At 42.3% G+C, this 14,514-nt stretch overlaps 1 protein-coding gene across 5 annotated transcripts in view; it reads left to right on the top strand.

Moving 5' to 3' along the window:
- Positions 1-14,514, top strand: part of DLGAP1 (DLG associated protein 1) — a 966,059-nt gene that overhangs the window by 814,282 nt on the left and 137,263 nt on the right. For all 5 annotated transcript variants that reach the window (XM_073550898.1, XM_073550896.1, XM_073550899.1 and 2 more), the window contains one exon: positions 12,754-12,845. In XM_073550898.1, coding sequence (XP_073406999.1) covers positions 12,754-12,845 — 92 coding nt within the window. The remainder of the gene's footprint in view (positions 1-12,753; positions 12,846-14,514) is intronic.

Raw genomic sequence — 14,514 nt, 5'->3', positions numbered from 1 at the left:
TCCAGACCCTGGGTACCATCCGCACATGACGCACTCACTTTACGCATGGTGATCATAGCCACATGCGTAAAGTGAATGTTTCAATGCAATCCTATGGCGGCGTAATCACCACGATTCCGCAGAAATAATGGACATGCTGCCGATTTTACCGCTATGCGATTCTGCAGCGGTAAACTCCGCAGCATGGGCACGGCCACTGCGGAATCCCATAGGATTGCATGGGATGCGTTTTTTAAGCATTTTTTAAGCGTTTCCGCTGCGGCAAAAACACGGCAGAAACGCATTAAAAATGCAACGTGGGCACACAGCCTAATATTTGCCTTTGATGCCAGTTCTGTAATAATAATAATTTATTTCTGTAGTGCCAACATATTCTGCAGCACTTTACATTTCAGAGGAGACATGTACTGACAATAAAAACTTTATAGAATAACACATAATTCAACAGATACCAGGAGGAGTGAGGGTCCTGCTCACAAGCCTATAATATATGAGAAAATACAGTGGGGGAAGTAAGCATTTGATCCCTTGTTGATTTTGTAAGTTTGCCACTGACAAAGACATGAATAGTCTATAATTTTAAGGGTAAGTTAATTTTAACATTGAGAGATACAATATCAAAAATAAAATCCAGAAAATCACATTGTATAAAGTATATAAATTTATTTGCATTTTACAGAGAGAAATAAGTATTTGATCCCTCTGGCAAACAAGACTTAATACTTGGTGGCAAAACCCTTGTTGGTAAGCACAGCAGTCAGATTTTTTTTTTGTGGTTGATGATGAGGCTTGCGCACACGTCAGGAGGAATTTTGGTCCACTACTCTTTGCAGATCATCTCTAAATCATTAAGATTTTGAGGCTGTCGCTTGGCAACTCGGAGCTTCAACTCCCTACATAAGTTTTCTATGGATTTAAGGTCTGGAGACTGGCTAGGCCACTGCATGACCTAAATGTGCTTCTTTTTGAGCCACTCCTTTGTTGTCTTGGCTGTATGTTTTGGGTCATTGTTTTGTTTGAAGACCCAGCCATGACCCATTTTTAATGTCCTGGTGGAGGGAAGGAGGTTGTCACTCAGGATTTTATGGTACATGGCTCCATCCATTCTCAGATTGATGTGGTGAAGTAGTCCTTAGCAGAGAAACACTCCCAAAACATAATGTTTCCACCTCCATGCTTGACAGTGGGGACGGTAATCTTTGGGTCATAGACAGCATTTCTCTTCCTCCAAACACGACGAGTTGAGTTAATGCCAAAGAGATCAATTACTGTCTCATCTGACCACAGCACCTAATCCCAATTACTCACAGAATCATCCAGGTGTTCATTGGCAAGCTTCAGATGGGTCTGCACATGTGCTTTCTTGAGCAGGGGACCTTGCGGGCACTGCAGGATTTTAAACCTTTACGCCGTAATGTGTTACCAATGGTTTTCCTGGTGACTGTAGTCCCAGCTGCCTTGAGATCATTAACAAGTTCCCCCGTGTAGTTTTAGGCTGATCTCTCACCTTCTTCATGATCTAGGATACCCCACGAGGTGAGATTATGCATGGTGCCCCAGGTCGATTTTGATTGACAGTCATTTTGTATTTCTTACATTTTCTTACTATTGCGCCAGCAGTTGTCTTCTTCTCACCCAGCATCTTCCTTATGGCTTTGTAGCTCTTTCCAGCTTTGTGCAGGTCTATGATCTTGTCCCTGACATCCTTAGAAAGCTCTTTGGTCATGCCCATGTTGTAGAGGTTAGAGTCTGACTGATTAATTGAGTCTGTGGACAGGAGTCTTTTATAAAGGTGACTATATAAGACAGCAGTCTTTAATGCAGGTAATGAATTGATTAGGAGCATCTAACTGGTCTGTAGGAGCCGAATTCTTAATGGATGGTAAGGGATCAAATACTTATTTCTCACTGCAAAATGCAAAAAAAAAATTATATAATTTATACAATGTGATTTTCTGGATTTTATTTTTGATATTCTATCTCTCAATTTTAAAATTAACCTACCCTTAAAATTATAGACTGTTCATGTCTTTGCTAGTTGGCAAACTTACAAAATCAGCAAGAGATCAAATACTTATTTCCCCCACTGTAAGAGAGACAGAAAATGTGGATGGTAATAAGTGCTTGTATTATATGGACCAGCCATCATTATAATAAATAGGGTGTTCACGTAACGCTGCATGAACCGGTCACCAGCCAGTATCTGTAGTACAGATACAAAGTGCTATTACATGCATGGAGGCTGTGTAAATAGATTCTACAAGGGTCCTGACTTGTAAGAAAATTTTGGAACTTTCAGAACTGGAATAGTTATTTAATTACCTGCAGGTACGGAGGATGTCGCCACAGATCTGAGACAGCCCAAGAGTTAAAGGGTTTATTTACAAGGATATTCACTTGACGCAGGGAGAAGCAACAGGGGGAAAATAGCAACAGATAAACGGTAATACGGTATTTAAAGTAATAAACGGAAGCAGAATAAACTTATCAGTCTGAAGAAGGCTTGATTGCAGGGTCTAATTCTCCAGCGTTGGTGTCAGGGACACCGCACTACACTTGCTCATAGAGCCAGTGTGCGTGTCCTGAGTACAGAAGCAGTGCTAAGAGTTACCTGGGGAGCAGGGCAGCAGAGGTGACCAGGCGTGCTTCAACTATTAGTGTCAGGGTCCAGTCAGCGCTGGAAAGTAAAGAGGCACGGGACCTGCGGACACTGAAAATGAACAAGCCTGCACAGGACCAATGGTCTTGTGACTGCAAGGGGGCGTGGCTTAGCGTCCTGCTTTCAGATATGACAGGACACCATACAACAACTCAGAGTCAGGCAAAACGGAGGTCACAACAGTACGGGCAAACGAGGCACAGGAGGGATAAACAGACGGGAGGTCAGACAAAGCCAAAGGTCATACACAGGATCACAGTACAGTACCAGGGATGAGACAGAGCGGATAATCAGGGCCAAGCAGAGATCTAAACCAAACAGACATATAAGGTACCAGGCAGAATCCAAAGCGATATCCAGAGAACAGACCGAGTCATACACAGAGAATCAAGTAACCAGAACACAGCACAGACACACTCAGGGGTCACCACACAATGCCAAGGGCGAAAGTATAACTGACAGGGATGGGAGCGTCCTGAGGCTATAAGAAGCCTCCCCCAGAACCAGGGAGAGGCCACAATCATAGCCCCAGGTGTGCAGGTAAGCCTGCATCGGGATCACAACCTTTAACCCCAGAAATGCCAGTCATCAGCACTGGTTCCAAACATTAACCCCACGTGTGCGAGTCAAACCCGCACTGTGATCATGACAGTTGGCACCGTCAACAGCCGCACATGCGGTCTCTCAAGTCTCTGTCCAGGAAGAAGAAATGGCCTCAGGGGTAAACAATAGGGTGCTGCGCAGTGAGAAGGGGTCCTGCTCTCACCGCTCTTAGTGTCAAGTCCACACTCAGTACGTGTCTCTGCAGCAAGGTTACCACGCTCCTTGGTCAGTTCAGATACTTCTCTCAGGGGCTGTGGTCTGTCACTGCGCATGCCGGGTCTGCAGGCGCTAGCGTCGGTATTAGACTTGTCAGAGGAGTCTGGTGGGTCCGCGTTCTCACATAGGGCGCTCACCACACACTGTTGGTCTGTCTCAGTCCTCAGCCGGAGGGTTCTCTCTCTCTGGGGAAGTGGTGCAGCTCACAGCCCTCTCTCTGCCGTGCTGTGCTTTCCCGCCCTGACTGCTTCCTGCGCGCAGCCCCCTCTAACCGGTCCCTGCCCCCCACTGTCACAGGAAAGGGTCGGTCCTGGTCTGTTAACCTTCCCCCAGGAAACGCTGCTGCCTGGCCAAAGTGGTTCAGGACACGGAGCAGGAGAGGTAAACCCACTTAGGTTCCTCCTCCTCTTTACCCCCTTACAGTTACATAAGTGAGGTGAGGTAATAGCCCATTCTAAAGAAGTGTCTTTTTAGGACCCACTGAAAACTGTGGGTATTTTGAACTTATCGAATTGTTCTGAGTAGTGCATTCCAAATAATTGGCCCAGTTTGTGAGAAGTCTTGGAGATGGAAGTGGGGGGGGGCTTGGAATGTTGAGGATGTCAGCCTTAGGTCAGTAGCAGAAGGAGGTCATGAGTAGTGTGATAGACAGAGATGAAGATGGAGATGAAGCATGGAGCTTCATGGGTGAGAGTGATAAGTTTATATTGAACCCTGTAGTGGATGGGCAACCAGTGAAATGACTGGCACAAGGTAGAAGCATCGGTATAGCTGTTGGAGAGGGATATGATCCTTGCAGGTTCTAAATTCTAGTTACCCTGGTTTGTTACTCATGTAATTCCCAGCTATCTGACCCTGCTTATTTGATACTGATACCTGTTGTTGACCCTGGACTGACTCAAACCTCTGTTTACCTGGCTATTCTGCCTCTGACTCCATCCTCCTAGTTCTGATCGTGGTCACCCCCTGCCCTCATTTCTGCTTCCTGATTCTGTTCAGTATCTGCTCTCTTTGGTTTTGACACAGCTAGTCAACTTTCTTTTACCACCTCGCTCCAGCAGCAACAGTTAATCCATCCATTGATGTAGATTCTAACATGAGTCCCTGATGTAACTTCAGATCTCTGTAAAGGCGTTAAAGAATGAAGCTAGGGCACACCTGAGACCTACTAGGTGGAATGGCTTACATAAAATCTGTGTGGAAGCCCTATTAAGAGTTGCCAGGTTCCACAAACAGTTCACCTTTACACTATTGCTCTCTTTACCAAGCGTCCGCAAAAAAACCCCAAAAAGATGGGAGACATTACTGGTTTTGATTCGTATATGGTATTAAACTTGTGAAGGCAAATCTATGGCTATGTGAAAAAGACAGACAACACAAGGATGCACGGTATATCCGAGTGCTGTCTATTTTACTATTTAATGATTAAGAATAGCTTCCACTTTTTTCACATAAAAAACAGATGATGATGCTATAATAGTAAAAACAGGCACACTGACCACACAATTATAACATCTTTCTGTTTTTTCACACACAAGAAAAAAATGGATATCTGAATGAGGCTCAAGTGTGATTTCTTATATTTTCCCTCGCATCTTATCACTGCTTGATAATGATAATGACTACACTGCTTCTATTATATTATTTATATAGCACCATTGCTTCCATGGTGCTGTACATGAGAAGGGGTCACATACAAATTACAGATATCACTTACAGTAGACAAACTAACAATGGTAGACTGGTACAGAGGGGAGAGGACCCTGCCCTTGCGGGCTTACATTCTTCAAGATGATGGGGAATGAGTCAGTAGGTTGGGGGTTGCGGTAGCATTGGCGGTGTTGAGGTGGCAGCGTGGTAATTGCGGGTTGTAAGCTTTCTTTAAGAGATGGGTTTTCAGTTTCTGTCTGAAGCATCTGAATTTGGTGGATAATCAGGCATGTTAGTGCACAGAATTATAGAGGAAGGGGGATATTCAGTGGTTAGCACTGCAGCCTTGCAGCGCTGGGGTCCTGCGTTCAAATCCCACCAAGGACAACATCTGCAAGGAGTTTGTATGTTCTCTCTGTGTTTGTGTGGGTTTCCTCAGTGTTCTCCGGTTTCCTCCCACATTCCAAAGAAATACTTATAGGAAATTTAGATTGTGATCCCAATATGGACAGTGATGATAATGTCTATAAAGCGCTGTGGAATTTATGGTACTATATAACTGAGAAATATAAATAAAATGAATAAATATTCGGGATAAGTCTTGGAGGTAATTGGGTGAGAAACGAATAAGTGTGGAGAGAAGTAGGTCTTGGGAGGACCAGAGATTACGTATGTGAGGTACGATATTGCTGCAAGATAAATTGGCTAATTTTTAAAGAAGCAAAGTCACAACTATTCCTAAAATTGCTGCTATAGAATACAAGATTGTGATGTGCACATAATGTAGACGTAGCCCAATGCCCGGCCCCTGACTCTTTCACATCTTAACTAATGACATTTCCTGCACAAGTCTAACTAGTTTATAGCACTGGCCAAAAACAGCTCTACTCACCATGAAAAGGCATAACACTGTCAGGGTCTGACACATCATCTTGGCATGTGTCCCACAAGTCTCCTTCTTACCTCCTTTTACTGCTCTGATGATTATCACTGCCCTCTGACACCACTGACTGTTTCCTACTAATGGAATTCCGTTCTGCTTGTCCCACATTACTCCTGCACCATCTGTCACCTGGAGCCTTGTGTCTGAGATATCTAACTCTGGACTAAACTCTTGTCAACACCTCTTTACGTTTAAAACCAGTTCTTTAAGACAATGCGGCTCTTACCTACAGCTTCTTGGTGTATTACAACCTACGGTAGCAGAAGCTTTATTTGTGTATGTCTAATACTTGAGTATATGATGGCTTTTATCTGGTGTATGGCGCTGCATTATTATATCATTGTCTACGTACAAACAGACCAGACTACTTTATTAATGTAATCATCGCGGGGTGATTCCAGTTTATATACATTCTATATGATGATTTGACATACATAAACCATGATCATGGGACTATGGGATTTGGTGTTTATACAATGCGCGGTGTCAGGGTGGGTGTCTGGATGTAACTGGATACATATGTAAGCAATCTGTCTTTAAAGCCCCCTATGACGTTTTCATAGCTGAAAGACATTTACTCTGCATTGTTAGCAGAAACCTTTTTTCCATTCCCATTATACTACAGGAGTTAAAGCATTTAGAAACATGTGGCCTGTCTACATCAAAACTCAGGAACTTGTGCAGTACAAGCATTATTTATCATATTAAGCTATGAGATATTTTACCTCTTCTCACTGGGTGGTCCCCAGGAAGCAATCATGTACAGTTCGGCCATGGTATCATACCAGCATTAGACATGAAGACTTGTGGCTGGGGTTTATAGACAATGAGAAGGAAGTTGAATGCAGAAGACTCTTGACCCTTCAGAATTTTGTTAAAGTAGTTTTCTGAGTTATAATAACTTTCTGGATGGCCATAGTGGACTTTAGCATCCGGCTATACACATGCTGTGTCTGTGCACACTCAGAAGTTACTGTAGGCATCCAACAGTGGCCACTATCAGGCTGAATGTCTAGGAATCCATCCATTATAGGGGACCCATTGTAAGAAAATAATGTATACTACATGGCAGGGGCGAGTATATCATGGTGCAACCTGTGCAGCTGGACAAGGGCACAAGAGGTAAGGCGGCCCACTATTACTTCCAAAGCTACAAGCAGCTCCTTTCAAAGACAGAACTATTTGGCTTCAAGGTCCCATATACTGTTCTTGCAGAGGAGCCCGTCTCTGTACATGTCTGCCACTGCTGCATGGTATACATTTTTTACAGTGGACCTCTATATAGGAAAGTGCAGTCTGTGGAGTTTTACCATACAAATAAAATGTAGAAGAATACCTGCCGGACAATGGCTCAAAAAAAACACTTTGGCCTCTGTTTGACCAATGGGGGCCCACAGGAATGTTCTAGTATACAACGGGAATAACAACTGATGCAAACTGTACGCTAAGTGCACAGATGCAGTATGGACTTAGCATTATTGTGTGGGAGTGAAGCTATTTTGGATTTGGTCCTATATCCCATCAACGTATAGAATCCTCTTTTGTAAGTGGCACTCACCAAAAGCTGTGGTTTTAAAAGTACTTTATTCCAGCAAACATAAGCGTAGAAGCAGTGGTCAGAAGGTGTGCAGGAGTGAGTAGAAATGGACGACGGCCGTTTCACACTACAACCAAAGCTTCTACATGTCCGACTGTCAGCCCACCGCTTCTTCGGTTATATCTGCTGGAATAAAGGACTTTTAAAACCACTGATTTTGGAGAGTGCTACTGTTCTTCTTCTCTTCTTATTTTTTCATGGACTTAGCCTTATTGCTGCAAATTTTGGACTTTTTACAGGTTTCAAGCAGCAACATAGGGATCTGTAATATTGTTAGTTCAGGTCCATAGACTCATAACCAGGGTTGCCAACCATCCAGAAATTCCAGGACAGTGCCTAAAAATTAGGCACTTTTTTGCCATGTCCTTTAAAATAATATATATGGTCCAATACAAAATTATAGAAAAAATGATGATGTCATAGTGTTATGTATGAGAAATTCAGAAGTCTCAATGCACTTTAATTAAGGAAGTAAATATTAATATTAAAGTAATTAAAAGATCACAATGTGTTCTTATAATAATGGACATAAATATATACGGTATGTGTGTCAATAAAACACATTTTAAAATCTGCCCTGTTTTGTACATATCCCCACTTTACCCCTATGGAGGACCTTCCAGGCAAAATTACTGTTTAGCTGCATTGGAATCTCACTTTAGTAGTTGCAACTCATGAACGAAAATGCGCAGTGCAGTCCCTCTCTGCTGGCTGTGTTCTGGAACGTGTCTACATCTGAGCTTCTACTGTGAGTTATGGTGTAATAGAAAGGAGTGTAGCCTCATCATTTCAGTGAAAGGGTTAGCTGAAAGAAGCAATATATTGTAGGATGGGCTGTCTACGGTAAGTGAGAGAAAAAATATAGTGCAGGATGGGGCTTTGTGCACAGGGGCTGAAATTATTTCAGCTGTTTTTGTTACCTGCTCTTGAGAGATCAGTGATTTGAAACTGTATATTGATGCATATAAGAGAGGATTATCATCTGCTATATGCATCAATAGAGCAGCATTTGCAGTGTCACAAAACTGATCTATCTGCTGCAGGCAACAAACAAAGCCATGCAGTGCAGTGTGCAGGAGGGTAGGAGAGTTGATCTCTGCTGTAACCAGCTAATGATGTAAAACCAAACAGGAGCTATACTCATACAGATAACAGAAGATGAAATTGATTAGGTAGGTATTGTACAGTTACATAGTTTATAAAATAGAATGGAATGCAATAGAATTCAATACTTAGATCAGCTCCATGATAACTCTGAGAAGTGGGGATAGTCAGGAGCACACAGGAGAGGGACGAGGGGTCTGCAGTACTGGGGAGAAGCAAGTGCTCCTGGGAAATGTAGTTTTAGCAGATAATAGGACAGCCCATTCTGCTATGTGAAGCTTGATGCACAGAAAGGCCGAAGGAGATGAAAGAAAGACACAGAGGTGCAAAATAAAAAACTTTATGTTGGGGTAAGTCAGTATATTAACATTAAGGGTGCAGTTACTATGTCTTGTAAAAAATAATGTAATTCTTGGTATAACCCTTTAACTGTGCAGAGTTGGGAGCAGTCATTACTATGAGGGTATGTGCACACTTTGGGGATTACCCTGCGGATTTTTCGCACGGATTTGGCTAGATCCGCAGGTCAAATGACCTACGTTTTACCTGCGGAATTAGTGCAGATTTTGTGTGGATTTCCCCTGCGTTTTGACACCTGCAGATTCCTATAATTTTATTCTGCCTCCTGTGGCGACGTTTCGATCAACAGATCTTTTTCAAGCTGTTGATTGAAACGCCGCCACAGGAGGCAGAAAAAAAATGTAAGATTTTTCTTCACCACGGTTTGAGGCGCTGTCTTTTTGTTTATGATATGGAATCCTTTCCAGGCTGGACTCCCTGGTTTTGACGTGCGCTTTGAAAATTTGTCTTTAAGACTGTGATGGAAATGAGGTGCGGTTTTACCTCGTTTTTTGCGCCATTTTGCAGATTTAAATCTGCAGAAAGTCCACGCGGGAAAAATCCGCAGCATGTGCACAGCGTTTTTCATTTCTCATAGACTTTAATGGTACTGGAATCTGCTGCGGATCTGCAGGGCCTGACACTTATTGAATGGCTCCATCATTTACAACCTCCACCCTTAGTAATACCCTGATTTTATACTATGTGAACATTTTGCAGATGTGCTCAAATTTCAGGCGTTAAATTGGCTTTTACAGTAGTGTTGGACTTGAGTATATTTTCAGTACTAACTTGTGTTTTCTACAGAAAATGTATGGAAGCGTTTTGTTTTTTTTTAACAACTAAAACCCCAGGCAGCCGACTTCTTTTGAGTAATTGGAGCGTAGTTTTTACTAGAGGGTCCTGCTCCAGAAAATCTGCATTGTATTCAGTCTGTCTCCCTTGAACTGCTGCAGCACACATGAAGCCTGGCCACTCCCCGTAAAATGATCCAGGCCTTTGGAGGACAAAGCAGCCCTTGTGTGAAACAGCTGCTTCATGGAGCTAGCTCATTACAACCTGACAACAGCCTGGAACACTGCAGGGATCTGGGTGCCATTATCTCACTGGCAGCTACACTGCTTGATAAACTCAATAGTTAGTATTCCAGGCTACAAACTGTACGTCCGCGAGACATATGGAGTCAAGAGCTGCCAGCCACAAATATTTTCACTTCATTCATGGGGGAAACAGAATATTTGATAAATATTTCTGCTGATTTCAAAAAGGGAAAAAAATGTTTTTAACATCAGAGACTGATAACAAAGACTGAACATTGAGGATCCATATATAAAGTTACCGCCAGTGTAACCCTTTAGGCGGCAGAAGATGAGGCGCTCACCTTCCTTTACATGGAGACTGAGGAGCCTTCTGTCTGTCTAGAGAGCACAGCAGTCAGTTCAGACTTGCAAAGATAAAAGCATTCTTGACATTATTAGCTTCCTAGGAACAGCGCAGCCGGGCAGATTTACTGACAATGCTTAACCAGATACCATTCCTTTTCTGCTGTTATCCCATGCAGCTCACAAAGTAAGAAATCAATTATGTCCTTCTTTAATCTAATTGTTGCTGTAGAAGAAGAAATGGCTTTCTGAGTGATCCTACAGGTGCACGTTCATTTATGATCACCCTTGAAAAGTCAGCTAGGATTTATTTTTTGGTGATTGTACAGCGGCAATATATTCTGCAGCATTGTACAGAAAGTGTCACCTCTTACATCAGTGTACATAAGGTTAGGCCTCTTTCACATTAGGCTTTTTTTGCTCATGTTTTATTCAGACATCCGTTTTTCACATAAATGTTCTAACCAAATTTTTTGCGTATAGAATAAATGTCCATCATAGTCTACGTGGCTGTTCACATTTGCAGGGAGAAGCCAGCTAAGAATGAAGCCGCTATCGTTTTCGGCTATGGACCCCAGTCAGTACTTCAAACTATATTTTCTCCGAAATGTCAAAGCATTAATCGACAGACAGGTTGCCTTTAAGTTGAAAACAATGCTGCATTTTTGGAAACACATTAAATAATTTTAGATAAAATCTATCTAAAATATAAAGAAGGCCGGCGGCACTGGAGATAAAGTGTGCAAAAAATAAGGGTACTTTGTTGACACATCTCAAATGTAACATTTCGGCTCCTGAAGAAAAACAGTGATGAGCCTTTCTCATGAGTGCTACATGCCTTCATTCTATTCCACCCAATATTCTATGGTACTCTTTCCTTCCTTCCTTCCTTCCTTCCTTCCTTCCTTCCTTCCTTTCTTTCTTCCCATATTTCCTTCCCTTTTCCCTCCTGCCATCCTTCTGTATCTCTCACTTTCTCTCTCTCTCTCTCTCTTTCTTTCTTTCTTCCCTTCTTCCTTCCCTTTTTCTTTACTTCCTTCTCTTCCCTCCCTACTTCCTTCCCTTTCTCTTCCCTTCTCTTTTACTTCATTCCCTCCATCCTTCCATCCTTCTGTATCTTTCTTTCTTTCTTTCTTTCTTTCTTTCTTTCCTTCCTTCCTTCCCTCCTTCCTAACCCTTTTCTTTTCCTTCCCTCCCTCCCTCCCTCCTTCTTACCCTTTTTTTTCCTTTCTTCTTCTCTTTCCTTCTTTTCTCCAATATATACTATATATATCTGCTTAGGCACAATGTTAAAATTTTGAATCCTCAGAGGTTTAAAGTCTAACTGAAAATGTGCTGACATTGTCCAGCTTTTGAGACTCCTTAGGTCTCTACATATAGCAGGTTCATCACAACATCTGAAGAATCATATATTTATGTACAGAATGTACTATTCCTATGACCTATATTTTTATTTTCTAATTCTACTTGCTAACACAGGCCCAAAGATATTTTTTATCATGGGTAAGATTATTAATGATTACCCACAATTTTAGGACTTATTTGTCGTATTACTGTAATAATATTAAAAAGAATATACGGAGGTCCTAAACCAAGTTTAATTTCTAGAAACTTATTTCCTCTATTATAATAAACTCTGACACAGAAATTCTTTAATCTTCCCAATATTCTCACTTAGATGTAGACTATTTAGGAGGCCTAAAATCCATTATTTTTGTGATTTTTTTTGTTGGAATTTTTATTATTTTTGGGTAATTGTAAGGTAAGGAGCCTCTTTACCTACAGGTTTTCCTAAGGGGCTATTTCTGTCAGTCCCATAGAAGTGAAAGAAGTGGAGGTCATAGATGCATATTACCACACACCCTGTTGTCACAGGGATTTGGTCTCCATCTCAGGATCTGTGGGGCTCTCAGAGATTGGATCTCTAATAATCAAGTTTTTTTGAATTCATTGGTTAAAAAAACCCCTTCAAATTCACAATGATTAAGTATCTACAGTACTTTCTGGCTACACCTCCATAATGTAGGCAGTGTAAAGCTCAAACTGTTGTCACATCCCAACACGTGTTCTAGGACCATTGCACTGATCTGTCAATGAGCATGTCTGCTCCAAAGTGACAGCTCCTTGGCAGTGATATCTATACTTCCCACAACCAACCTGTAGCCACTAGTAAATACTCCTGGCCACGCTTGTCACATAGTCACTACTGAATGGCCATCACCTTATGTAAGGAATGTAAATGTTTTCTGTATTCTTGTAGTTTTAGAGAAGATTCGCGGTGCCGTTGGCTGTGCCCAGCTCCTGATGTCACAGAAGTTCTACCAGTTCCGAGAGCTTTGCGAGGAAAATCTGGTATGTAAAATCCACATCCAATACAATAACAGCACCAATATATTGCTTCCTGTATGTATTGAATGTCTTACATAAAAAAGACAGAATAAATTGTGGCTAAATATAAGCAGCTGACCTGGCATGCCTATTCTTTGGGAATTTTCAGCTCTCTTTTATTGTGTCTGGTTCAACATGCTCTAAAGTTACAGAGTTTTCCTGTTTCTTATCCCCCTCATCACAATTCCCTGGCAAACATCAATGACTTGAATTGCATGCAGCACATTGTTTGTGTTTCCATATGTACGTTTGCCCAGGCATGCTCACTCCGGTGCTGGCAAGAGTAACTCTATTCCGCCAGTGCACTGATATAACATGTCTCTCCAGTTATTAGGTATTAGCACTTCTGATGACCTAAATCCCAGTAATTGCTGGAATTACTCTTCTTCGCCTCACATCTGTCATACATGATATTGAAATGGGAAAATAGTGCAGCAGCTTAGCAATGACTCCAACTTCATTTTACATTTTTGGAATGGTTGTCTTTCCTCACAAGGGCACCTTGTTAAACTGGGCAGATAGATAATGCTTTGCCATTTATGTTGTTAGAAGGATAAGCTTCAGTCAGTGCATCTTTGAAGAGAAGTGGGGTAGGATTGTGGGTAGGGCTTTCGGCTCTGCCATGGCCCCTCCACTGTGTCTGGTGTCTTTTTCCTCTTCTTGATTTAAATTTTGCACCTTCGACATCGTAGCTTTGGGCAGCACTTGTGCAGATTGATCTGCTGGAAGTCTTCAGGAAAATTGAGCCGGTGCCGGCGCATGCGCCGACTGAAATTTCGGCTCAACAACAAGCTGAGCTCTCATTCTAAGCATGAACCAGCAGCGGCATCATTTTCCTGAAGACTGCCAGCAGATCAATCTGCGGATTTCTTCACTGAATATATGTATACAGTAGAATAACAGTGTTATGGGCATACCTTGTGTTTAATATTCATAAACTTGAGGACAGGTTCTCTTTAAAGCATCCATATACATCTGAGAGCTGTTGACTAATGCTCTTTTAGCTGATAACTATCTGTCTTAACCCTGATTCCTCCTCCATCATACACATGTCTGCTCTGTTCAACTGAGCATGCAAATGTTCGGTAATTAAAAAGGAGAGTCAAGGATCCAAACATATCAAATGAAAGTCGATTTGGGCCGGACCTGTTGACCATCTGATGTGTAAGGGAAAGGGAAGGATCAGACTGATGGAATTTTGTTTTCTGGTGAGATAAGACTAGAGGGGTGGGGCAGCATCTTTCCCCTATCTCCATGTTGAAAGCACATGAAGCCTCAGTCAATTGCTCATGTGTAAGGTGGATCACGGAGAGACAGATGTCTGCTGAACGAACGTTTGGCCGACAGTTATTTCTTGTGTATGAACAGCTTTAGACACTGTCAGACATCTCTAGTAGAGATGGGTGGACACCTGGATGTTCAGGTCCGGCGGGTTCGGCTGAACAGTTACAAAAAGTTTGAGTTCGGGTACCAGAAGAGTACCCAAACCCGGACACCGTTTACTAGAATGGGGGCCTGAACATCCAGTGTTTGCAGCGCTGTGATGTGAATGACAGCGCAGCAAACACCGCTTCTGATCAGCGGGGAAATCATCCCCGGCGGTCAGAGAGCTTCGGTTAACAAGCTGTCAAAA

This window comes from Dendrobates tinctorius, unplaced genomic scaffold, assembly GCF_039654945.1.
Source record: "Dendrobates tinctorius isolate UK_male_01 unplaced genomic scaffold, ASM3965494v1 ptg000171l, whole genome shotgun sequence".
Lineage (NCBI taxonomy): Eukaryota > Metazoa > Chordata > Amphibia > Anura > Dendrobatidae > Dendrobates > Dendrobates tinctorius.
The sequence above is the reverse complement of the archived record's forward strand: the minus strand, read 5'-3'. Positions and strand labels throughout refer to the sequence as shown.